This window comes from Pseudorca crassidens, chromosome 2 (assembly GCF_039906515.1).
Source record: "Pseudorca crassidens isolate mPseCra1 chromosome 2, mPseCra1.hap1, whole genome shotgun sequence".
Taxonomy (NCBI): Eukaryota; Metazoa; Chordata; class Mammalia; order Artiodactyla; family Delphinidae; genus Pseudorca; species Pseudorca crassidens.
Genome location: NC_090297.1, coordinates 27,837,951 through 27,864,299, shown reverse-complemented (window position 1 = coordinate 27,864,299; position 26,349 = coordinate 27,837,951). Strand labels below are relative to the sequence as shown.

The following is a 26,349-nucleotide window of genomic DNA, read 5'->3' as shown; positions in this document are numbered from 1 at the left end:
TTTTTTTTTTTTGTGCGGTACGCGGGCCTCTCACTGTTGTGGCCTCTCCCGTTGTGGAGCGCAGGCTCAGCGGCCATGGCTCATGGGCTCAGCCACTCTGCGGCATATGGGATCTTCCCAGACCGGGGCGCGAACCCACGTCCCCTGCATTGGCAGGCGGACTCTCAACCACTGTGCCACCAGGGAAGCCCTTTTTTTGAATTTTATTTTATTTATTTTTTTATACAGCAGGTTCTTATTAGTTATCCATTTTATACATATTAGTGTATATATGTCAGTCCCAATCTCCCAATTGATTTTAATATCACTGCCTTTACCTTCGGAGATTCTAATACAGTAGGATGGGATTAGGCCCAGGAATCCCTACCTTTACCAAGCACCCCAGGTAGTATTGATGCCAAGTTTCCTTGTACCACTTTTTGAGAAATTCTGGACTAGACTGTAGACCACCTTAGCAAGAGGAAAGTAACCTCTTGGTTTTAGTGTTTACTTCTGTATATTCTAGGGATAATGTATGTTTTAATTTATAACAGGTGCAGTTAATACTAAAGAGGCAGCAAAGATCATTGAAGATGTAAGTTTTATTAAATATTTTCCTGATTAATGCCCCTTGGGTTTAGTTTCATTTTGGATATAGCCTTCTAATATATGTCTGAGTTCATGTCTATTTGCTGCTTAGTCTTTTTAAAAAGTAGAGTAATATATTATACACTGATTTTTGTTTTTGAATCTTAAAGTTAGATCATTAATAAGAATGCATTCCTGATTTTATTGTTTGTGTTCTGGTTCCTGAGTTTCTTTAAATACTTGTTAATTCCGTCTGGTTGCTTATTTTTCTCTTTTACTACATTCAAGTATTTTTCTTTTAGACTAGAAGGTCTCTTGAAAAAGTTCAGTATATTGTTGTTTTATGCATCTTTGAATTATGTGAGGCTGAAAATAGTGCAAAATAAAAATATATTTAAATTCCCACTTTATTGTGAAACTTCCCAAGATTTAAAAAAAAATTTAAAGAAATATATAATTTCAAATCTGGCAGGCTGAAAGAATTGCAGACTATCTCATTGTTGTCCTATGTCAGCATCCCTTTAGCAGGAAAACAAAATTCCTATCATCCTTTATCAGTATCACACGAACCTAATGTGTCAGATCTTGAGTTAATGTTTTCAGTGACTGTTGTGTTGCTCTCTTAACATTTGCTCTTGATACAATTCAAATCTTTTTTTAAATATTGATATCATATAACAGCGTCATTCATGTTCATTAAGTGGTGTTGCTATACTAAAAAATGTGCCCCAAATTCTAAATTTGGAGCAGAAGTTAGATGTGATAAAACTTTGTGAAGAAGGCCAGACCATTGCTATGATATCTCATGCTGTTAATTTAGGAGAGTGCACCCTGCAGAGTATTAGAGATAATGCTCAAAAAACCCCAAAGCAGTATTAAAGCAGGTACATTCTTTAGTTCACAAAATTATCTTGTAACCAGGCAAGGATAATGGAATAAATGGAAGAAATCCTGGCAACACAGCTGCAAAATCAGTGCTGCCATAATGCGTCCCTAAGGCCAAGCTATCATCTGTGCTACGGCATGAAGTATTTTTGATGATTTGAAAGGAGGCGACACTGAGACAAAAAGGTTTACTGCAAGTCATGGCTGGCTTTCCAATTTTAAAGCCCACCAAGGTTTTAAGAATACAAAAATGAGCAGGCCAGCTATATCTGCTAACACTGAAGCTATCAAAACATTTCAGCTTTACCAGAATTTAAAGAGGCTTTAACTTGGAAGACACCATAACATCTGCTAATAAAGAAGCTATAAGGGACTTCCCTGGTGGTGCAGTGGTTAAGAATCCTCCTGCCAGTGCGGGGGACATTTGTTCAATCCCTGGTCTGGGAAGATCCCACATGCCGTGGAGCAACTAAGCCTGTGAGCCACAGCTGCTGAGCCTGCACTCTAGAGCCCATGAGCCACAACTACTGAAGCCCTCTCGCCTATAGCCGGTGCTCCGCAACAAGAGTAGCCACTGCAATGAGAAGCCTGCGCACCGCAACAAAGTAGCCCCTGCTCGCCACAACTAGAGAAAGCCCGCGCGCAGCAACGAGGACCCAACATGGCCAAAACTAAATGAATTAATTAAAAAAAAAAAAGCTATGAAAATGGTAAAGAAGGTAAATTTGTGCAAGGTTGTTGAAAGGAATGTTGAAATTTTGCTTGGGTTGTTGCCCAGGGATTAATAAAGGAAGACTTGCTAGAATTAGAAAAACAAAGGAAGAGGGCCCCAGCAATTAGCCTGGGCCTTTAACACATCAACTAGCAGTGAAGTGACTGGCATAGACTTTTGACCATATTTCAGCAACCAGTTGCTATATTTGAAGATGATCCAAATGTGGATTGCGGTTCCACAGTGGCAAGGCGAAAGACGGACAGTGTGTCTGCATATCAAGAAATCCTCAGTGAGAAAAGAAAAAATGAGAAAAAAAAACAAACCACGTTAGATTCATTAGATTCATTCTTTAGCAAAAGTCTTCCAGGGAATCAGACCAGCTTTCGCCGTAATGTGGAGAGATAGTTTATCCTACTTAGTTCGATATCTCTTAACTCTCCCATTATTAGTGTTGTTGGAAGATGGTGATAACTCTACTTAATTATTTTCAGGCAGTATACTACATTAGTTAATGAACTATCAGTAAGTTAATTTTGTGTCTATATGTATGCTATGTATTGTACATTAAATTATATCTTAAAATTACATTATTAATAGATCACCATGTTGTAGAATTAATAATTTTGTTATTAACTGCCTAACTGTATAATGAATCGTTGTTAATGTACCTTATATTAATAAGTATTATTAATATGTATTATAAAAATATTCTATATTGGTTATAGGCTTATGACTCTGATAATGCATCCCTCCTCTACTTTATATGTGTGGGACAATTAGTCTTGAATTATGTTGGTTTTGAATTGTTCAGGATTTTCAGGAACACATCCCTCATATTAAATGTGACTGCCCTACATATGTTTTCCCTATATGGAGTATTTCTGTAATTCACCAATCATTTAAACTATGTTACAGAATAGTTCTGATTAATATTTTCAGTTTAGTCTATAAAAAGTATAATAATAAATAATGTAGTATTTTTATGATTAAAAAAACCTGACAGTTTTAGAATTTTTTCTTTGTTTCTCTGGGACTTTGGTCTGAATGTCTTCAGGTTATTTAAGTGGTCTTAAATTTGGGGGAAAGGTGAGATACAGGGAAGTGCAAAGAAGAGAATATACTGCAAATGTCAGCAAACTTTTTCTATAAAGGTCTAGAGAGTAAATATTTAGACTTTGCAGGGCATACAGTCTCTGTTACAACTCCTCACCTCTGCCATTGTAGTGCAGAAGTAGCCATAGCAATACATGAGTGAGTAAAACACTGGAACAGTAAAACTTTATTTACAAACACAGGTGGTGGGCCCATGAACCGTATTTTGCCAACTCCCTGTTCTACTGTATTCCCTCCATCCAGAATTAACCATTGATAGATTTGGCTTATTAGCTCACAGTTTTTTTGTTTTTTCTTCTACCCTCCCTTTTTTCTCCTTTTTAAAAAATGAATCACTACCTTCAGTCCTTTTTCACAACCCTAGATGCAACTACTGTTCTGAATTTGGTGTGTGTCCTTTCAGACCATTTTTAATCTTTCACATTCATATATACACATCCATGGAAAATAATGTTATTTTTTAAAATATCCATGTGATATTTAATAGATTTGTTACATTCCCATTGCTGCTGTATAATATTGTATATAGGGACCATATTTTATTTATCTATCTATTGCCTATTGATAAACATTAGATTGCTTCACTATCAAAAATATCTGCTACAGTGGACATTCTGTGTCTCCTTGTGCACGTGTGCAGGTGTTTGTCTAGTGTAGACATGGAATTATGGAATTTTGGCGACAAAGTGCATTTGCATTTTTAGTTTTCAAATTGCCCTATAGAGTGGCTGTTCCAGTTTTCATTCCCACCAGCAGTTTATTTTTGTACTTATTTCCCACAGCCTTATTGTTATTTTATGTTGTCAGATTTAAACTTTCTTTTGCCAGTCTGTTTAGTAATATCTTGTTTTATTTTACATGTCACTGATTACTAGTGTGTTTGCTTATATTTCTGTTTTTGAACATTTGAATTTTCTTTGAATTTCCTGTTTTTAATTTTTCCCCATATTTGTGTTTGTCTTTTTCTTATGGATTTCTTTTTTTTAATATGTTTATTTTTATTTATTTAGTTTTTGCTGCATTGGGTTTTCATTGCTGCACGCAGGGCTCAGTAGTTCTGGCTTGTGGGCTCAGTAGTTGTGGTGCATGGGCTTAGTTGCTCTGCGGCATGTGGGATCTTCCTGGACCAGGGCTTGAACCCATGTCCCGTGCATTGGCAGGCAGATTCTTAACCACTGCACCAGGGAAGTCCTGGGTTTCTTTATATATTCTGGATTTGCCTTCCTTTCTACTTACAATTTTTACCAACACAAAAACATGCAGTAATCTTTCCTACCTGAAAAAAATCCTTCTTTAACACCATGACCTTTCAGCTACTGTCCCATTTCTCTGCTCTCCATTTTGGAAAAACTCCTCTAAGTGTGGCCTCTACTTGCTGCCACCATTTCCTTATCTGTTATCTTCCCTTAGCTCACTCTAGTCAGGCTTTTGTCTGCACCACTCCACTGAAACTATTCTTGTCAAGATCTCCATCAGTGTTTATTTTGCCAAATCCAGTGGTCAATTTTCAGTTCTTACTCTACTCATCCTTTCAGTAACATTTGATACAGTTGATCTCTCCTTCATTCCTTGAAATACCTTCTTCAACTTCTAGGTCAATCATTTGTTCCTTTTGTCAATCTACATTTCTTTGTAGGGGACTCATTATAGTCCTGTGGTTTTAAACCACCTAGATGGTGGCTGATTACCAGATTTATTTCTCTTGCCTTGACCTCTGAGCTCTAGATTCACGTATCCATCCAACTGCTTGCTTGACATTTACTCTTAGATTGTGAATAGCCATCTCAAATAAAGCAGAGCTGTTTTATTTCCCCCACACTTCCTCTCCAGTGTTCCTTCTTATCACTCCTGTTGCTGTCTTCTTAGTCTGAGCCACCATCACCTTTCTTCTGCATTGCAGTGACCTCCTACTTGTCTTCCTCCTTCCATTTTTGCCCTTTGCAGTTTTTTTCTCCACACTATTGCCAGAATGATCATCTTAAAACGCAAATCAGATTGTCATTCCAGTGCTTTAAAAACCTTCAGTGAAATTCTGAAAAAAGAAGAATAGAGAAGGGGAAGAGCTAGTTCCCAAAACTATAGGATAACTACAAATTTAAAAAAATGTTTTTAAAATTTTTATTGGCGTACAGTTGATTTATAAGGTTGTGTTAGTTTCAGGTGTACAGCAAAGTGAATCAGTTATACAACAGACTTTATAAGGCTACGTAGTTGAAACAACAAGAAGCCATGGATAGACAGCTCAATAGAAAAGAAGTCTAGAAATAGACCTAAAAAAAATATATATATATATATATATATATATATATATGCGAATTTAGAAACAATCTAGGTGGCAGTTCAGATCAGTAGGAGAGATCTAGATTATTCAGTAAATAGTGTTGTGACAACTGAGTAGACATATGGAAGAAAATACAGTTGGATTTCTACCTCTTAAACCAAAATGATGTCTAGATGGAGAAAAGTTTTAAGTTTTAAAAAATAATGAAAGTACTAGGAAAAAGTATAGGAAAGAATTTTAGTGCAGAAGTGGGGAAAGTCTGTCTAAATATGTCACAGAACCCAAAAGCCATAAAAGATTTGTAAGGAAAATTCAACTACATTTCAAAGGCAAAGACACAGAAAAAAACAAGATTGCAATTTATGCCATAAAAGGCTATTTTTTTCCATATGTAGAGAGTGTCTGTGAGTCAGTAAGAAGACCCAACACCCATTAGGAACATGGGCAAAAGTATGATCCATCAGTTTACAGACCAGGAAATAATAGTTCTTAAACACATGCAAACATAATTCAACTTCAAGATTAGAGAAATGCCATTTAGAACTACAGTTTTATCAGATGGCAAAGATAAAAATGATGAATTACACTGTTAAGGCATTTTTACATATTGCCAATGGCAGTTGGTAAAACTGCTACAGAGGGCAATTTAGTAAAACCTATTAAAATTTAAAACATAAATACCGTTTTACCCAGGAACTCCAATTTTAAGAATTTATCTTTCAGGTATATTTTGCACATTCATCGTCCTTACTGCCAGTCAACCAAGAACTCCCAGACTGGTCAGAATTATTCCACCAAGGTGGAGGCCTCCGTCAATCGCCTGGTCAGCCTGCCTCTGCTGGCCTCCTACACGTACCACTCTCTGAGCATCCATTTCCACCGTGGTCATGTGGCTCTGGAGAGTGTGGGCCACTTCTTCCGAGTCTCCTGAAGATGCAAAACCAGCGCAGTGGCTGTATCCTCTTCCAGGGTGTGCAGAAACTGTCCCAAGATGAGTGGGGTAAAACCCTGGATGCCATGGAAGCCACCATGGTTGTGGAGAAGAGCCTGAACCAGGCCCTTTTGGATCTTCATACCCTGGTTCTGCCTGTGCAGACCCCCATCTCTGTGACGTCCTGGAGAATCACTTCATAGATGAGGAGATGAAACTCATAAAGAAGATGGGCCACCACCTGACACACTGGCTGGTGTTAGGCTGGGCTGGGCGAGTATATCTTTGAGGGGGCCACCCTCAACTCAAGAAGGGCTAGGAGCCTCCAGCCCAGCTGCCTTTGAGGGGCCCCTCTGTTATCCTCCGGTGTCAGGGCTTCTGTCTGAGCCTCTTCCTGCAGCCACTAGGCAGCTTTTTAACCACGCTGGAGCCCTCTCCCAAGCCATGGACCCAATGGAAACAAGAAAGCTTTTGCAGGAAAAGAGAAAGACCTTGGTCTACAGATATACTGGCACATGAAGAATCAATTTGTATGTAAGGATATTTATTGTAGCATTGTTTATAATAGCAAAAGATTTGTAACATTTAAATGTTTAGCAGCAGGGACTCTTCAAATTACATATAGTACATTCAGTGTATAAAGCTGTTACTAGGCAGCTTTGTATAAAGTTTTATGAAAATACCTCCAAGATAGTTCGCTAAGTGGCAAAGCAAGGTGCTGAGCCTTGCTAATAATATGCTACCATGTGTAGTCAGAAGCAACTTATTTAATTACATAGCCCATCTCTAGAAGGATGTATACGAAACTGGGAACACTGTGTTCAAGACTGAGTCTGGATAGATGGCAGACAGGTGTGGAAAACTTACTTTTCATGTATACACTTTTATACCTTTTGAATTGTTACGTCATTCAAAATTACTGCCTCTATCACCTATTTAAAAAGTAAATTTAAATAACAGTAGTACTCCCTTATCCGTGGGGGATACGTTCCAAGACCCCCAGTGGATGCCTGAAACCATGGGCAGTACCGAACCCTATATATACACTATGTTTTTCCTATACATACATATCTATGATAAAGTTTAATTTATAAAGTAGGCACAGTAAGAGATTAACAATAACAAAATGGAACAATTATAACAGTATACTATAATAAAAGTTATATGAATGTGATCTCTGTCTCAAAATACCTTATTGTACTGTATTCACCTTTGTGGTGGTGATATGAGGTGATGAAGTGAGGTGAAAAACGTAGGTGTTGTGATGAAGTGTTAAGCTTTTCCCTTTGCGCTTGAAGGACACACTTTAGGGCTTTTCTTCGGCATATCTGAATTGCCAGCATCACTGCTCTTGCACTTTGGGGCCATTATGAAATAAAATAAGGGTTACTTGACTAGAAGCGCTGTGACACCACGGCAATCAAGCTGACAACCAGGATGGCTGCTAAATGACTAATGGGCAGGATACGCTGGACAAAGGGATGGTTAACTTCCTGGGCAGGACAGAATGGGACAGCAAGAGATTCCATAGTGCTACTCAGAATGGTGTACAATTTAAAACTTATGAATTGTTTATTTCTGGAGTTTTCCATTTAATATTTTCAGACTGCAGTTGACCATGGGTAACTGAAACGAAGGAAAGCAAAACTGCAGATGAGGGAGGCTACTGTGTACCGTTCGGTGGTTTCCCATCATGCTTAAAGTACAATCCTAATTTTCTGTTGTTTTTTTTACTAAGACCTTCCAGGTCCTATACAAGTTGGCTTCTGCCGACCTTTCCAAATGTATCATTTTAGCCCTGGCTTAACTTTATTTCAGCCTTGTTCTTGTTGATGTTCCTTAAGCATGTCACGCTCTTTCCCACTTCAGGTCTTTTGCATCTCAGTCCCTCTGCCTGGAATCCTCTGACCTCAGGCATTGCATGACATGCTCTTTTGAATATTCATAAGGTCTTTGCTCAAATGTTTACTCCAGAATTACCTCTGCTCCACGCTGTCACTCTCCATTCTCTTATCCTGCTTTATTTCTTTCATAGCAGTTATTACTACCTGGAATTATACATTATGTATTTGTTTTACTTGTTTATATTGTGTCTCCCTCTAGAAGGTAAGGCCCGTAAGAGCAGGACTTTGTCTTGTCTTCTGCTGTATGCCCAGGTCTAAGGACAGTGCCTGGCTTGTCGTAAACGTTCAGTAAATGTTTACTGAATGAAAGAACATGTTTTAAATACATTCTCCCACTCTGTTGTTTATCCTTCACCCTTTAAGACCTTTGTTTGCAAAAGCTTAAAACTTCAAGGTGGTCAGTTGTATCAACCTTTTCTACTATATTTTTAACTCTTTTGTGTTTTATTTAAGAATACTTCCTCTGAGTTCTGGTTATTTGAAAATTCTCCATTGATTTTAAAGTTTTATTTTTTTCACGTTGAGGTCTTTAATCGATGTGGAATATTTTTTTGCATATGGTCTGAAGTTGGATCTGAGTTTTCTGAATAGCCAATTGTCCTAATCAGATTGTTTTCTTTGTTTTGATTGTACTTATTATTGGCAGAGTATTTTTTTAAATCAATAAATGGTACTGATACTGATTGAAGAATTAGGAATTAGTATATATTTTCCAAAGCAACTTTCTTGTACCACTCTTTTAGAGAATTATATTTCTCTTGATATATGTCACCTTTCAACTGATAGCAATATTAGTCAGTGAGAAGGTACTAAAAAAAATCTCTCTGGTTTCTGGATTTTTTTAACTAGGGAAGTACACAGACAGATGCCATGAAACTTCTGTCTTCCCAGTCTTTGAAGCTTTTAAAGAACAAAGCATTATTGTGCAAACCCGTCACACAGACCAAGGCCACCTCTTGCAAACCACATACACAACACAAGGAATGTCAGACAGGTATGTGTTGTTGTGCTTTCCACATGTAGTAAGTTTGTTTTCTGTTTTGTGTGCTTGTTTTTGATTTTTTAAGAAAGGAAAAGAAAGTCATTGACAATTTCTTAAATGTGAAAACAATTCTTGGATCACATACTTTGAACATCTAATTGATTCCTTTTGTATTTATTGTCATTAACACTAATAACTACTGAATTGAATCCATATGCACGCAAAGCATTATGTGTAGAGTGGACAAGCATCTTCTGTACATGTGCACTGCTTTTCAAATGTATAGACAGGCTATTATAATTACTAACATACGAATTTAGTTAAAAGTATTAGTGATTTAACCTTGGTTCTTTTTTTAAATACTGAATTGACTTACTAAGAGTATAATTATATGTCTGAGGTATTGGTGATTAGGAAAATTATTTGAATTCATACTTGAAAATATTGTACACTCTTGCCCCAATCCATGTTAACTGCTTTTAATCCCACTACCCTTATGTTTTCAGTTACTTTTATAGGCTACTCTGCCCAAAACATTTTTTGATTTTTGTTTTTAATGCTACTTTTACTTCATAGAATATATTTAAAAGCTTAGTCGGGGGACTTCCCTGGTGGTCCAGTGGTTAAGACTCTGCGCTTCTAGTGCGAGGGGTGCGGGTTCGTTCCCTGGTTGGGGAACTGAGATCCCACATGTGCTGTGCGGCGCAGCCAAAAGATGAAAGTAAAAGCTTAGTCTGTCAACAGCTAACCATGAGTTTTTATGTAGGATGCCTTTCTTTTGGTAGGAGTCAAGGAGAATTCTCTTTTCCTTCCTCAGTAAATTTGATTGTTTTATATTCCTGTAAAAATGATACACTCTTTGTTTACATGAATTTATATTAAATACACATTCACATGGGGAAGGTAGTAAGGGATCTGTGGACAGCTGTATATGTGGGTATGTGTGTGCTTATACATTTTTGAATTTCTAGATTAAGTATTAGGATGTTTTCTGTATACTGTTGTAAACTACTTTTTCACTTGACATTGCACGAAAACATCATTCCACATCAACGTAAATTTAAATATACGTTGAGATTCTTAATGGATGCATAGATTCCAGTATATATAACGTATGGATGTATATAATGTATATCCATCCTCCTAAGGTTGACATTAGATTGCTTCTAGTTTTTTAATATTATAAACAGTATTGAGTTAAGCTGTATAAATGGATCTTTCTCCACTTGTCTAATTATGTCCTTAGGATAAATCCTAAGTAGTGGAATTACTGATTCAAAAGCTCTCATAGAATTTTAAGGCTTAGATTTTGATATGTATTGCAAAATTGCCCTCCTGAAAAGTTATATGAATTTATGCTCCAATCAGCAATGTTTGAGAGCATCCATTTCTCTACACCTTCACTGACACTGGGTATTAAAACTAATAATTAACCCCCTTCCCCTCAACTTTAATTTTGAAAAATTCAAAATTCAGAAAGATTGAAAATACAGCACAATGAACACCCTTAGATGAATATACATAATGAATATACCCTTCATCTAGATTCACCAAATGTTAACTTTTTGCCAAATTTTTTTTCTCCTCTCAGTTTTTTTCCCCATCTTTTAAAAAGTAAAATAGTATATTCTTTTTTTTTGGTGTTAATTAATTTTTGGCTGCGTTGGGTCTTTGTTGCTGCACACAGGCTTTCTCTAGTTGCGGTGAGTGCGGGCTACTCTTCATTGTGGTGCGTGGGCTTCTCATTGCGGTGGCTTCTCTTGTTGTGGAGCACGGGTTCTAGGTGCGCGGGCTTAAGTAGTTGTGGCACGCAGGCTTAGTAGTTGTGGCTTGGGGGCTCTAGAGCGCAGGCTCAGTAGTTATGACGCATGGGCTTAGTTGCTCCGCAGCATGTGGGATCCTCCCGGACCAGGGCTTAAACCCATGTCCCCTGCATTGGCAGGCGGATTCTTAACCACTGAGCCACCAGGGAAGTCCCTAAAATAGTTTACTCTTAACTTGGTGTATTCTATGGACATCAGCCCTAATTCCACTAATCTACTGAATACATGGCACTGCTAGGACACATACCACTGCCTACAGTTTTACTACAGTCAGTGACCAAGCTTTGGGCAAAGAGAAATTCAGTTTTTTGTTTTTTTGTTTTTTAAAAATATTTATTTAGGCTGCACCGGGTCTTAGTCTTCGTTGCAGTATGCGGGATCTTTTAGTTGCGGCATGCGGGCTTCTTAGTTGCGGCATGTGGACTTTTAGTTGTTGCCTGCAGCCTTCTTAGTTGCCTCATGTGGACTCTTAGTTGCGGCATGCATGCGGGATCTAGTTCCCTGACCAGGGATCGAACTCTGGCCCCCTGCATTGGGAGTGTGGAGTCTTACCCACTGGAGCACTAGGGAAGTCCCAAGAAATTCAGTTTTTAATGGCATCATGGAAGTATTATGGTTTGTGTTTAAACCTTAATTAGTGTATGCTTTTGACAAATATGAATAGTAACAAAATATAAATTTTAAACGTGGGGGAAAAACATAAAGAACATTGCTTATTTGTTCTTGAAAATAACAGTGATTCAAATATTTCATTCAGATTTATCTATGCCTAATGAGAAAAATGATGCGGAACTTGATTCTCCACCTGCAAAGAAAAAAAGAATAGGTTTTTTCCAGACTTATGATGTGGAATATTTAAAAGTTGGTTTTATTATCTGTCCGGGATCAAAAGAAAGCTCACCAAGACCACAGTGTGTCATCTGTGGAGAAATTTTATCCAGTGAAAACATGAAGCCAGCAAATCTTTCTCATCATTTGAAGACAAAGCATTCAGAATTAGAAAACAAACCAGTAGATTTTTTTGAACAAAAATCTCTTGAAATGGAATGTCAAAACAGTGCTTTAAAAAAGTGTTTACTAGTTGAAAAGTCACTTGTGAAAGCTTCTTATTTAATTGCTTTCCAAATTGCTGCCAGCAAAAAGCCATTTTCCATTGCTGAAGAAATAATTAAACCATATTTAGCAGAAATGTGTTCAGAAGTTTTGGGTTCCAGTGCTGGAGACAAAATGAAAACCATTCCTCTTTCTAATAGTACAATTGGACACAGGATTGATGAACTATCTGCAGACATTGAAGATCAGCTGATTCAGAAAGTCAGAGAATCAAAGTGGTTTGCCCTTCAGATAGATGAGTCATTAGAAATCTCAAATACAACCCTTCTTTTGTGCTATATTCGTTTCATTGATTATGGTTGTAGTGATATAAAAGAAGAATTATTATGTTGCATTGAAATGCCTTCTCAGATGACTGGTTTTGAAATATTTGAACTAATAAATAAATATATTGATAGTAAATCTCTGAACTGGAAGCATTGTGTTGGTCTCTGTACAGATGGGGCTGCAAGCATGACTGGTAGGTGTTCTGGTTTAAGGGCAAAAATTCAAGAAGTTGCCATGAATACAGTGGCATTTACACATTGTTTTATTCACCGTGAACATTTAGCAGCAGAAAAGTTGTCTCCGTGCTTACATGAAATTCTTATGCAGTCAGCACAAATTTTAAGTTTTATAAAGAGCAATGCGTTGAATTCACGAATGTTAACAATTTTGTGTGAAGAGATGGGGTCTGAGCACGTGAATTTACCACTTCATGCTGAAGTACGTTGGATATCAAGAGGGAGAATTTTAACAAGATTATTTGAATTACGACATGAAATTGAAATATTTTTAAATCAAAACCATTCAGATTTGGCCAAATATTTTTTTGATGAGGAATGGGTTGCAAAGCTGGCCTACTTATCAGATATTTTTTCACTTATAAATGAACTAAATTTAAGTCTCCAAGGATCTATGACTACTCTCTTCAATTTGTATAATAAAATCGATATACTTAAGAAAAAGTTAAAAATGTGGTTGAAGCGCATGGAGGAGAATGATTATGACATGTTCCCTTCATTTTCTGAATTCTCAAACTCATCAGGCTTAAATATGAGCAGTATTGCAAGCATTATTTTTGAGCACCTGGAAGGACTTTCTCAAATGCTCAATGACTGTTACCCACCAGAAGAAGACTTGTGTTCAGGAAATTTGTGGATAATTAATCCTTTTATGAATCACCAAAATAGTAATCTCACGGACTTCGAAGAAGAAAAACTAGCACGGTTATCGTCAGATTTAGGATTACAATCAGTATTTAAATCAATGTCTGTAACTCAGTTTTGGATAAATGCAAAGGCAAGTTACCCAGAACTCCATGAAAAGGCACTGAAATTTTTATTGCCTTTTTCAACTATTTATTTATGTGATGCTACATTTTCAGCTTTGACTGAGTCAAAACAAAGAAATCTGTTGGTTTCTGGCCCTGCCCTACGACTTGCAGTCACATCTTTAATTCCGAGGATAGAAAAATTAGTAAAGGAGAAAGAATAGTAATGTGCATATTGCTTATTATCAAAGTCTATACTTTTGTGTTAAATTTTGTATGAGATAAGTATCCTAAAATATAAATTCCTAATGTGGATGTGTGTTCTCGGTGATTAAATAAGTGTTTTAATAATTTCTCTCTTTTCATTGAGGAATTTAATAATTATGCATTTATACATAATTATATATAATAGTCCAAGGTAGAGAACTTAGCTATTTTATTAACTGATCAGATAATTTGGATTAGTGACAAAGATGTAGGTAATGAAAAGCCCAGTTTATAATGTAATAGCTAGCACACCTGGATGTTGAAACTGCTTGGTCTTTAGAAGCACATAGGACATTTCAGTCTTCAGCCTGCCGGCTACCTACCCAGCAGGTTGTGGGTAGGTAGAAAACAAAGATCACAAGCAGCTCGGCTATCAGGAAGTGGAAGCAGCAGGAGAGTTTGAGACCCCTGTTAGGGGCCTCTCTGGCTCTCTAGACCAGGGCTTGGCAAACCTTTTTCATAAAAGGCTGGGTAATGAACATTTTAGGCTTCGCAGGCTGTAAGGTGGGAACTACTCAATTCTGCTGTTGCAGCACAAAAGCAGTAGACAATACGCAAAGTGTGGTTCAATAAACCACAGTTTATGAACTTATTTATGAACACTGAAACATGAATTTCATATAATTTTCATGTGTCATGAAAGCTGCCTTAAAAATTTTTATTAAAAAATGTAAACAAACATTGTTAGCTGAGGGAGGGGAAGGGAGTAAAACCAGAGCGCTTTCTGAATTTGTCAGTTTTCTCATCCAGGTCTAGATAGATTTCCAGGTAAAAGCAGATGGGCCAGGAGTGGCCTGTAGGGTTTTGTTCAGTGAAAGCCTCTCTACCCATGGCTGTAAGAACCTGAATTTTCAAACACCTTTCCCATTTTAACTTCAGCTGAGAGATATTAGAGGGAAAATACATTTCAGGCAATGATAGAAAAGAACAACTTATTTTAAAATTACTAGTTATTGATTTATTCTTAATAATTTCATAAATTTACTAATGTACAAATAATTCTGAGTTCTTACATGTGCCAGGCGTTCTGCTAGGCCTGCTCTAGGCTCGGAACTGATAACGGCATTATCCCCATTTACAGATGCAGACGCCACTGAGGCCCAAAGAGGTTAGGTGACAGCTCGGATCGCCAAGCTAGTGTGGCAAGGGCAGGAGCGACTCCCTCCTCCCCTACCTCCCTACCCCCCGCCGCGCAACGTCTTTTGACCGTAACAGAGCTCTTCTGCACGTCACGTCCATATACCGATGTTTGATTCTACTCTGTCCATACTAGCTGGGAGACTTTCCCTGAATTCGGAGGGGCCCGTTTAGTTAAGAGCAAGTGGGCCTCAGTATCCCCATCTGTGAGATGGGGCTGCCCTGCCCAAGCGCCGTCTCCTGCCTCAGCCTTTTGGTGCTGGCCCAAAAGAGGGCGGCAACCCCCTTAGGGGCGAGGAGCGGCGGCTCTGGCGCAGGTCTTCCGGCCGCCCCGGGAGGGAGGAAACGGACGGGCGGCAGGGGGCGGGTTTTCGGCGGGGCCTACCCTGAGGCGGGCGCGTCGCGGAGGCCTGCGCGGCCATGGCGCTCCCGCTCGCAGCTCTGCGCGTCCTGTTGGGCGGCTTCTTCGCGCTCACGGGGGCGGCCAAGCTCTCGGAGCAGATCTCGGCTCCGGTGTCAGAGCAGATGGTGAGCGGCGCGGGGTGGGCGGCGGACGGTTGGGCGGGGGACTGGCCGCAGGGCGGCGGGGGCTGCGACCCCGGCCGTTACCCAGGTGCCCGGCCGGCCCCCGCCTCTCCGTGCCCGCCCGCGCCCCGCGGACCCGCCTGTCTTCGGGCCAGACGGCGCTAGAGCTGGGGGGAGCACCTGGACAGCTACTTAGGCGTGGGCCCCTGCCTGGGGAGTTCCTCCGAGTTCTCTGGATTTTCCCTGGAAGGGGACGGTCACATTCCCTTCCATTCGGGCATTTTTGGCCCCAGGCAAATCTGGAGCCGATGAGGAATACTCTGGGACCCTTGGGGAGAGAGAGGGACCGAGCTCCCTTTGCGCCCTCCTTCCTTTGCTTGAGTTCTTGGGGGTGTTCATGAGGCGGGGAGTTATTAATCCCTGCTTATCAGAGTAGGAAACCTGCCCTGAAGGTGAAGTGTATCTGCTAAAGGTTACACAACTAGTCAAGAAGCAGGACCCAAACTTTAGATACTCTCCTAACTTAGAATCCAGAGAGCCCTTCCCAGAGCCTGAGAGGGAGGCCTAGAAGTCGCCCTTCGACTTCCTGTCTAGTTCCAGACTCTCCGAAAAGCTGTCATGTCCTTCTGCCCACCAATCTGCCCAGTCCCTCAGATAAGCCAGACTTCTAGATCTCTGCCAGTTTCCTTCTTCCAGGCCTGGCTTAGGGTGGGGGGTTGTTTGGGGAAGTACATCCTCAGAACCGGACAGCTTAGAGTTTCTTCCTTAGAGCACTGAGTAGGGGAGGTAGAGCTGAGGTGGGAGAGCCAGCAAAGGTAGCCAACCTAAGGGTCCAGGTGAAGTTGTCATGTGGCCCAGGACAGAGCTTGACTTAGCGAGCGAGCTGAGTCACTCACTTTGACCCCCTCAACTCCCTTTCTGTCTACTGCAATGAGAGCCAGGTCCCAGTATATGATATTGAGTAGAATCTGTTTAATGAACAAGAATCTCCCCTTCCATTCCCTTCCTCCTCACCAAATATTCCCTGCATAGTAGCCTGAAGAGAAACCAGGCCAAACAGAAAGAGAAGCGCCGGAGTTCCCAAGGCCTTGGCACTAGATGAGAAAGCCCAAGCCTAGCTTCCTCTTCCCGGAATTTGGGGCTGGGTTGTAATCTGGTGAGAAAATCAGTCCATCTCTGTACCACCATCCCACCCTTCTTGGAGCGTAAAGCCTGTTTTCTGATTCCAAAGCTCAGCCCCCCAGGGAGGCCGTCTCCTTTCCAGGCTGGCTGACCTTAGCCCTGGACCTGGCCTAGAGTAGTATCTCCTTTGCTGGGGGCGTTGAGGGCACTGGCACAGAATGCCTCTGTGGAGCATCTGGGCAGTGGATCCTTGGTGACTCTGGCTGACAGGCATTCCCTGCCGCCCCTAGAAAGCCCTGTTCGTGCAGTTCGCTGAGGTGTTTCCACTGAAGGTGTTCGGCTACCAGCCAGATCCCATGAGCTACCAAGTGGCTGTGGGCTGGCTGGAACTGCTAGCTGGGTTGCTGCTGGTCCTGGGCCCACCGATGCTGCAAGAGATCAGCAACTTGCTTTTGACACTGCTCATGATGGGTAAGGGGGTGCAACTGGGCTGGTGAAATGGGGACTTCTAGGCGAGGGTGATAGCAAAAAGTCTGGCTGTTCTCGTTACTTTTGCCACTCTTTTCCTCTGGAACCAGAAGCATTTCCTGCTCTATTGCAGTTTCCATGGTCTTCAGACTAGGCTAGGTGCTTTTTAAACTTAATATACTATAACCTTCTTCTATGTCAGATATACCTTCTATGTCATCAATTCTATTGGCTGCATGGTATTTCCATTATAAGGATATATTGTAACCTAAAAGCCCCTACCCCTTTCTCATTACCCCTACCCTGAGATGAGGGGTTGGAGTAGCAGCCGCCACTGGACTCATGTGTCTGGCAGGTGGAAACAGAGAGCAAGGAAGCTGGGCCCCCTGACCAGAAAGGCAGAGGATTTCCCTGTGGCAGGCATTCCTAGAGGGCCTCCTCTTAGTGGCTCTGCCCACAGGAACTGCTGATGTACAAAGACAGCTGCTGCTTCAAAGGCCAGACATCTTCAGGCTCTTCTATGTCCCCTGGCCTTGTGTCACCATTGCTGCTGCCACTACCACCCTTCTTCCAGGCTTTCTTTCCATTTCCACAGCTTCCTTCATTTTCAGATCTTTCCCACTACCTCCACCACCAATCCCTGGGCCTTCTTCCCTCCACTAGGATTGAGAAAGGAGAAGGATCAGGGAGAATCTGTTCCACAATGCCCACCTACTCACCTTGCCCTGTTTGGTTGGATTGTTGCTATTTCTTGCCATCTGAGAGGGTCTACGTTAGTTCAAGAAACTTTTGATTTCTGGTTCTGCTTTCTCTGGGAGGTCAGAGAGATGAGTGCAGCTAGTTTAGGGTGTTTGTGTTGGTGGGGGGCAGTGTTCAAGAGAGGGCTTAAGGTAGAGTGGGTCAGCTTGGCTGGAGGGCCCTGAGCTCCTGGATCTCCTGAGCATTCCCAGGGAGCCTCAGGGACCTCATTTTCCATTCCAGGGGCTATCTTCACTTTGGTGTCTCTGAAAGAATCACTGAACACCTGCATCCCAGCCATCGTCTGCCTGGGGCTCCTGCTGCTGCTGGATATCTGCTAGCTCTTAGTCCAAACTAAAAAGATGTTCAGACACCCTAGGAGGAAGTCTCCAAGTGCATTCAAGGAATCCTGGGAGTAGAGTCTGTCTTGCCTCCTCATGCCATGTCACTGCCAAAGCAGGAACATGGTGGAACACAGAATGTCACCTTGTTACCAGTACACCCAAGGTTGGCCAGTGTTGAAGTAGACATCTGGTCTACCTGGCCCTGCTTTGTCTCTTGGACATTTACTGCTCTTTTTTGAGGGGTACATGTTACATATTCTAGCATTCCTCATGTCATATGAAAATAGAAAATAAATTTAAATCACCCAAACTTTTAATGCCCCCAAATAACTACTTTCAATTCCTTTGTATAACTGTACCTCCCAGTTTTTTCTGTGCCTTTATACAGATGTTTTTAAATGAAAATGAGACCATATATACTACTTTATTATCTGCTTTTTAAACCTAATACACTGTAATACCATTCTCTGTCTGTTTTACCTCATTGATGTTAATGGGTGCATAGTATTCCATTGTAAGGATGTACTGTAATGTATCTATACAAGCCCCCAATGAGAAACATTTGGATTATTCCCAATTTTTTAACTATTGTAAACCTCACAGTTAATCATCTCTGCATATTTATTTTCTTTCCCTAGAAGTGAGGGTGCTGATTCAAAAGGCATGCACGTTTTTAAGGTTTTTATTATATGCTCAGAATTTACACATCGAGTACGGCAGAGTACTGAGTATACCTGCTTCTGCCTGCTGAGCCACGTGAGGTACTCCCCATTCTTTTTTTTTCTTTTAAATTTTATTTGTTTTTGGCTGCGTTGGGTCTTTGTTGCTGCACGCGGTCTTTCTCTAGTTGTGGTGAGCGGAAGCTACTCTTTGTTGTGGTGCATGGGCTTCTCATTGCGGTGGCTTCTCGTTGCGGAGCACGGGCTCTAGGCGCACGGGCTTCAGTAGTTGGAGCACACAGGCTTAGTAGTTGCGGCATGTGGGCCCTAGAGTGCGCGGGCTCTAGGGCGCGTGGGCTTCAGTAGTTGTGGCATGGGGGCTCCGTAGTTGTGTCTCACGGGCTTAGTTGCTCCGCAGCATGTGGGATCTTCTGGACCAGGAATTGAACCTGTGTCCGCTGCATTGGCAGGCAGATTCTTAACCACTGTACCACCAGGGATGTCCCTCCCATTCCTTTTTTTAATTAATTAATTTATTTTTGGCTGTGTTGGGTCCTCGTTTCTGCGCAAGGGCTTTCTCCAGTTGCGGCAAGCGGGGGCCACCCTTCATCACGGTGCGCGGGCCTCTCACTGTCGCGGCCTCTCTTGTTGCGGCGCACAGGCTCCAGATGCGCAGGCTCAGCAGTTGTGGCTTACGGGCCCAGTAGCTCTGTGGCATGTGGGATCCTCCCAGACCAGGGCTAGGACCTGTGTCCCCTGCATTGGCAGGCGGACTCTCAACCACTGCGCCACCAGGGAAGCCCCCTCCCATTCCTTTTTATCTTGTGCACTTGAGAGTTGTAAAGCTAACAGAGATGGGCATTAAGTCATTTTACAGGACCTGAAACTGCCAGGGAAGTGCTCCTTGGCACCTAGATGGAGGCAGGGGACAGCCAACTCTAAGGCATGCTGCACGTTAAAGCAGTGCCAGAACCTGTGATGAATCCCAGAGGTCCTAGGGAGTCAGAAGGGTGTGTGTGAGAGACAATTCTCGAGGGCAAGTGACCATGTTAGGGTACCTACTATCACATCACCAACCATCTTCACCTCAGTGGGGTTCTTTTGGGAAGTGATGTACCTCCATAAGGGAAAATAGTGAAGAAAAAGAAATCATTTATTTATGCAAATACTCTAGCCACCAGCCTACAAATTGCTTTGGGGGTTAGGGAATGGCTTTTGGGAGCCCACAGGAGTGAGAGAAGTCTATGTATATTACTCCATTTCATCTTCACTATAGAAGGGTAATTTCTGCTCTGACACTGATGAGCTGGGAACCTCAGGTAAGCTGGCACTCTTAGTTAGGTCTTCTTGTGTCTGAAAGCACAGTGATGCAATCTCTCTATAGTTAGGGGTGTGTGTGTGTGTACGTATGTGTGTGTGTATACATATATATGTATATTAATACATATATATGTAGTAGTATATGTATACTACATGTACAGTGTGTCAAAACAATAAGGAAACTTTCTGTCACATAAGAGGTCCAGAGATAACATAGCTTCAGTTTCTTTTTTAAAAAAAAATAAATTTATTTATTTTTCTCTGCATTGGGTCTTCGTTGCTGTGCATGGGCTTTCTCTAGTTGCAGCGAGTGGGGGCTACTCTTTGTTGCGGTGTGCGGACTTCTTATCGTGGTGGCTTCTCTTGTTGTGGAGCACGGGCTCTGGGCGCCTGGGCTTCAGTAGTTGTGGCTCACAGGCTCCGTAGTTGTGGCTCGTGGGATCTAGAGCGCAGGCTCAGTAGTTGTGCTGCTTTCAATTTATTGACTTCTGCCCTCAGGGTTACAAAATAGCTGAAGCAGCTCCAGACAACACATTTGCACATAATATCCAAAGGTGAAAAGAAAGAGGAAAGCTCTCTTAGAAGACCCTAGGTTTCCCCTTGCATCCCACTGTACAGAATTATGTCACATTTCCATTCTTAGACCAGTCACTGGCAAGGAGAATGGAATTTCCAAGTTGGACTTAGACAAGTTAAGATTTACCCACACTGGTCAAGTGGTCAGCAAAGAAGAAGGGAGAGAGTAGATAGTGCCACTTATTAACTTATTTGCAAATATGGATAATAATGGCAAATATTTTCATAGAGTTGCTGTGAAGATTTAGTGAGTTAAAGTGTTTACAGTAGTGCCTGGTACATAATAAGTGCTCAGTAAATGCTATTATTATATAGCGTTTGTTATTAAATAGCAGTTCTACAGATGAGAAAATGGATTCAGAAAGCTTAAGTGCCTATGTGTCAGACCTGAGACTAGAATTAAGACCTGGTTGACTCCAGAACCCACACTTTCCACTGCACCAGTTACCAAAGTTGGAAGTGGGCAGGTGTGGCACCCCTGCTCTTCAACTTGAAGGTAGATGGGATGATCGGTTCAATGTAATTAAATCTCCATTGCTTCCCAGAATTGCCCTTCTGCATGAAAATTTTGAAGCCCTTGAAAGTAGAGCCTGGAAACCCTGGGATCTTGGCCTCTTACCATCTCCACCCCTTCCAGGATTCCATAGCCAGCTTGTCTCCAACCAGGACTTTGAGTAAAACCTCACACAGCTGGTATTAGATTGAAGGCTCCTATTTACCGAGGCTTGGCCTGTAAGCTGATTTAGCAGCTACAGGGCCCTTCAAGCTTGGCTGTAGGGCCCACCTAGCAGCTTCAGGAAAGGCAGGGTGCTGGAAGAGTAGGCTGGCCAGCGGGTATGGAGGAGCAGTTGGGATTGACAGCAGCAGGAGTATCTTTAGCTTTAGCTGTGCTGCCTCACCCCAAGGAGAAGCCAGGCCTTAGGAAACGGGCCCCCCAAACCACAGCCTAAGCCTTGGTCAGGTCGGCACAATGACATTCAGCTGCGAGGCCTTCCTTATACTTTGCTATCTCCCTCCCTGTGCCCCCTTGCCTTGCAATGACATTCCCTTCCCTTGGGGCCCTGGCTCTACCCCACAAACCCTGCTCACTGCTGCCACAGGTGGACTCCAGCCCTTCCAGCTGTTGAGCCCATTCTTCATGTCGTGTCTTGGGATTAGTCAGTTGATGGGAGGGCCTAGGATATGTGGGTGGCAGTGGATTCTCATCTGTCTCAGCTCCTTAAACCCAGGCCCCCAGGAACCCAAAGAGATCTGCAGCAGCCAGAGCAGCAAGAGGTAAGAGAGGAGTGATCTGGTGGGAAGGCGGGGAGAGGTTCAGGGTGGGATGGTTAGGGCCAGAGCCATGGTGGGCCGAGCTGAGTGCAAGGGGCAGAAGGGAATACACTCACTCAGGGTCCCAGAAAGGACTGGAGCCTGAGAGATTCAAAGGTAAGAAGTACAAATTTTGGTATTGGAGGAACCATGTTTTGGAACACCCTAGGAGTGTGACTATGTGCCACAAATAGGAACAGGACATTGGCTTGTGCACTTATCCCCCTTGGGGAGAGGGAGAATATGCCCAGATGTGTTTGTGCTGTTGTGTTTGACTGGGGTGTCCGTGTCTCTAACGCTGTGTGTGTGCCTGTGTGAGTGTACACATTTATCTCTGTGCTTACTAGAGGGGAAGGGAGCGTATCTCCCCAGTGTCAGCCAGTGCTCAGAGTTTTACTTATGTTTTCTCATAATCCCCCCAACACCACTGTGAGGCAGGTATTTTAATCTCCATTTTACAGCAGAGAAGACAGGCTCAGTGAAGCTGAGTAATGTGCCCGAGGTCATAATGGCAGATAAATGTGTGTATCTAGGATCTGCCTGATTCCCGGGCCTGTGCTCTTTTTGCTTTGCTGTCCAAAGTTTTAAATCAGACCCAGGACTTCTTTGTGGTCAAAAGGCAAGGGGGAAGGAAACAAGACTGGAAGGCCTGTGAGACGTGAAACCTTTTCAGCTCTGCCCAGGGTGCTCCAGGCAAGCCCCAGGAGAGGACCTTCACCAAGGTAAGTCCAAGGTCACTGTGCATGGGCCTGCCTCTGGGTCACTGCATCCTAAGTCCATAACTCCATCCACGCCTCACTCTCCCCCCTACTGATCTGGATGGCACTGGAGCAGGGAGGCGTGGGCTTTTTCTAGGAAGGACCCTATATTCCAGCCTGGTTTCTCCATAACTCCCTGTTGGCTCAGCCTTGCTTAGGCTTATTAATGCACATACCTGGGCACCACAAGTCAGAACCGTACACCATCTGTGAGGGACACCTTCACCCTCCCAGTCGCCAAGGTTGGAAATTTCCAAACTACCTGGGATTCCTGTCTCTTCCTCATTTTCTACATCTTGTCACCAAGCCCATTCTACTTCAGATAACTCTGGAGCCCATCCCCTTCTCTCCATCCCCAGCTGGTGCTGGCTGTGCTCAGGCCTCAGCCCCTCGCCGGGCTTCCCATCACCACCGACTGAGGAAAAGAGGACGGGGGTCGGGTGGGGGAAGGCGGGATGGAGGGCTCTTGTATGGCTAACCTCCATGGTGACCTCTCTTCCTCTTGCTAGCCCAAGGTCCGAGATGAACAGCAGCGCTGGGGACCTGGGTGTTGGTGCTGGCGGCCGCAGCCCCTGGGGCGACCCTGCTGGCTTCATTGTGGTGCCCACAGCCTACGCCTTGGCGCCGGGCCTGGGGCTGCCGGCCAACGTGGCGGCCCTGGCAGTGTTCGTCCGCCGCGGCAGGCGCCTGGACCAGGCCCTGCGTCTCCACCTGCTCAACCTGGCCATGGCCGACGTGCTCTTCATGCTTACACTGCCAATGCGGCTCACCTACTACCTGGGCCCGACCCACTGGCCCTTCCTGGAGGCTGCCTGCCGCGCGGCCGGGACCACCTACTGCGTGTCCACCTACGCGGCCTTGGCCTTCGCGGCGCTCACCAGCGTGTGCCGCTGCGGCTCGGTGCGGCCGCCCAGCCCTGCGCCGCTGGGGCCCCGCCCGCGCCACGTGTGCTGCTGCCCGGCTGGCCGGCCAGGCCTGTGCCGCACCCTCGCTGGCCGCCCTGCATGCGCTGCGCCCCAGGCCGGGCAGCGCCAGCGCGGACCTGGCCTACGACACCGTGGCCGCCTTCCCTGCCGCCTTCCTGCTGGTGCTTGCGGCCTATGTGAGCTTGGCGCGGGTGCTCGCGGCGCCCTCGGGCCCGAGCCCGGCCCTCGCCCCAGACGGTCCAAACTGGCGCGCGGCCAGGACAATGGTGCTCGGGCACCTGTTGGTCTTTGCCCTCTGCCTGGCGCCCTACCACCTGCTGCTGGCGCCCTGGGTGGCCGGGCAGGAGGACACCGTGGGCCGCGACGACAGAGGGTGCCAGGCCACCTCCACGCTTGACGTCCTGCACACCCTCAGCCTGGCGCTGCTGAGTCTCAACAGCTGCCTGGACCCGCTCATCTACTGCTTCTCTGTGCGCAGCTTCTGCCAGGACTGCTGGGCTCTGAGCTGCCTCCCGGGGGTAGGGAGGTCCGGGTCACACTCGGTCTCCTCGGCCTCCACGGCCTCCTCCTAGAGAGTCCCCTGGCCTGCTGCCTGCTTCACCCCTGCCGCCCTCCCAGTGGTGTCCTGGGTGATGAAAGCTCTTTGCAAGGACCTAGACTCCAGTCCTGACGCAGCCACATACTAGCCGCCTGTAGTTGTAGACCTCCGGGCTCTGTCAAAAGGGGAAAGAACATTCTTTATTGACCCGAATGTTTCCTAGACTTTGCCAGTGTTTGGATACAGATAATATGCCATTGCTTTCAAAATCTCTGGGGATAAACCCCAAAGTCCTAAACAGGGCCTACAAGGGCTAACTGCCTCCTGCTTCTCTCTCAGCATCCTCTCATCCTCATTTTCCCTCTTCTCCTCTACCACATCTGCCCGTCTCCGTGGGTTGAGTCACCTTATCAGTCCCTGGAACAGACCAGTTTCCTCCTCTTCAAAGCCTTTGCAGCTGACTGCCAGGAATGATGTCCCTCCGTCTCCTTTGCTAAGTTAATTCCTTTCCATTCTCACTTCCTCAGACGTAGCTGTAGGGAAGCCTTTGTTGACCAGCACCACATACACCATTCCCTAGACTGGGTTAGAGCTGGTTGCTCCTTTATAGCTCTTTCCACAATTGCAATCAAGCAATTAACTGGTTCTTTTTTTTTTTTCTGTTGTTCTTTTTCTCTGTATTTATGTCGATCCATAAGAGAGTGCCATTTTTGTAGACCCAAAAGGGTTGAATAGTGGCAGTTTTATTTTCATCCAATTCAACTTAATAAATTCCATGTTTGTCATATTTACTGCTTGCTACTGTGCCTTGCATGTAGTAAGACCTCAGTATGTCAGATGAATGCATGAAACCTGAATATCATTAGCTTAAAATGCTCAAGGACTCACTCAGACATTCTAGTCTCCGGTAGATTTTCCTCAAGTGTTTCTGGGATTCTCCAAGCTTGTATTACCAGATGCATTCTTTTTGTTTGTTTGTTTTTGGTTTTTTTGCGGTATGCGGGCCTCTCACTGTTGTGGCCTCTCCCGTTGCGGAGCACAGGCTCTGGACGCGCAGGGTTAGCGGCCGTGGCTCACGGGCCTAGCCGCTCCGCGGCATGTGGGATCTTCCCGGACCGGGGCACGAACCCGTGTCCCCTGCATCGGCAGGCGGACTCCCAACCACTGCACCACCAGGGAAGCCCCCAGATGCATTCTTGAAGCAGTCCTGATGATTGCTTCCGTCTGCAGTTGCTGGTTACCCACGACTCTGCCATCACCTCCACTGTCCCAAGAGTCCTGTGCCAAGACTTGGTGATAACCAAGCTGGAGATCCATCCTGCCATTAGCTGGGACAGGGATCCGTCAGACTTGCTGCCTTCTGCTTCAGCTTAGCCGGGACTCTGTCACTGGGTGCAAATCCCTGGCAATGGTTCTGGCCACTAGTGCTTTCCCTCCTCGTGCCTTGATGACTTAGCAGTTGGCTTCAAGTGGGGGAATGGAACCACTCCCTCTCCTCGGCCATGTTATAGGGGGCCCCATAACAAGGCTGCTTGGATCTCAAGCTTAATGAGTGAGGGCAGCGTGTTCATGTTGCCAAGTCAGATGGGTCAGGAAGGGTTCACCAGTCAGCTACCATGTCTTACTGACCTCAGGTCCTATTGCTGAATTTGCCTTCTAATGGTAAGTTTGAGAAATTTCTTTAATTTTTGATACATTACCTTTCATTGTTCCCTTATTCCTTCTTTAACTGTTTTCTTTTACATTTTAAAAATAATGCTCATGAAAAGAAATTCAAAGCAGTAGAGAAAAATGCAAAATCAAAAATAAAGCTTCTCCCGGTGGTAACCACCATTCACAGTTTCTTGTGTATCTTTCCAGAGATTTTCTATTACAGTACAGATATAGGTATAGTCAATTTCCTTCAAAAATCCACAAATGGGATAGTGTTACAAGGCTCTTCTGCACTTTTCCTCATTTAATGTATCTTGTACTTCTTTTTATATCAGCACGTATAGATCTACCTCATTCTTTTTAATAGATGCAGAGTATTGATTTCACTCAATTGATCCCCCTGTTGATGGGCATTTTTTTTAACATCTTTATTGGAGTATA

General features: G+C 43.6%; 2 protein-coding genes across 20 annotated transcripts in view; both read left to right on the top strand.

The window, feature by feature from the left end:
• The window catches only part of ZMYM6 (zinc finger MYM-type containing 6), a 43,447-nt gene extending 29,530 nt beyond the window's left edge, over positions 1-13,917 (top strand). For 14 of the 15 annotated variants that reach the window (XM_067725417.1, XM_067725410.1, XM_067725421.1 and 11 more), the window contains 3 exons: positions 534-574; positions 9,246-9,390; positions 11,959-13,917. In XM_067725417.1, the coding sequence (XP_067581518.1) occupies positions 534-574; positions 9,246-9,390; positions 11,959-13,790 (2,018 nt within the window). In that variant the 3' untranslated portion in view covers positions 13,791-13,917. Of the gene's footprint in view, positions 1-533; positions 575-6,284; positions 7,667-9,245; positions 9,391-11,958 lie in introns of those variants that run through there. The other variant, XM_067725424.1, reaches the window with a different exon arrangement.
• A 1,433-nt stretch (positions 13,918-15,350) lies between these two features.
• On the top strand, positions 15,351-25,042 carry TMEM35B (transmembrane protein 35B). Of its 5 annotated transcripts, XM_067725407.1 has the most exons (4): positions 15,361-15,498; positions 18,067-21,997; positions 22,653-22,755; positions 23,301-25,042. In XM_067725407.1, the coding sequence occupies exon 4, from the start codon at positions 23,314-23,316 to the stop codon at positions 24,112-24,114; it is 801 nt and encodes a 266-aa protein (XP_067581508.1). In that variant the 5' UTR covers positions 15,361-15,498; positions 18,067-21,997; positions 22,653-22,755; positions 23,301-23,313; the 3' UTR covers positions 24,115-25,042. The 5 variants fall into 5 exon arrangements, with proteins under 5 accessions (XP_067581509.1, XP_067581508.1, XP_067581505.1 ...); XM_067725408.1 differs by lacking the exons at positions 22,653-22,755; positions 23,301-25,042 and adding an exon at positions 16,908-17,088 and having other exon boundaries at positions 15,351-15,498; positions 18,067-18,635; XM_067725404.1 differs by lacking the exon at positions 22,653-22,755.
• Positions 25,043-26,349: the final 1,307 nt, after the last annotated feature.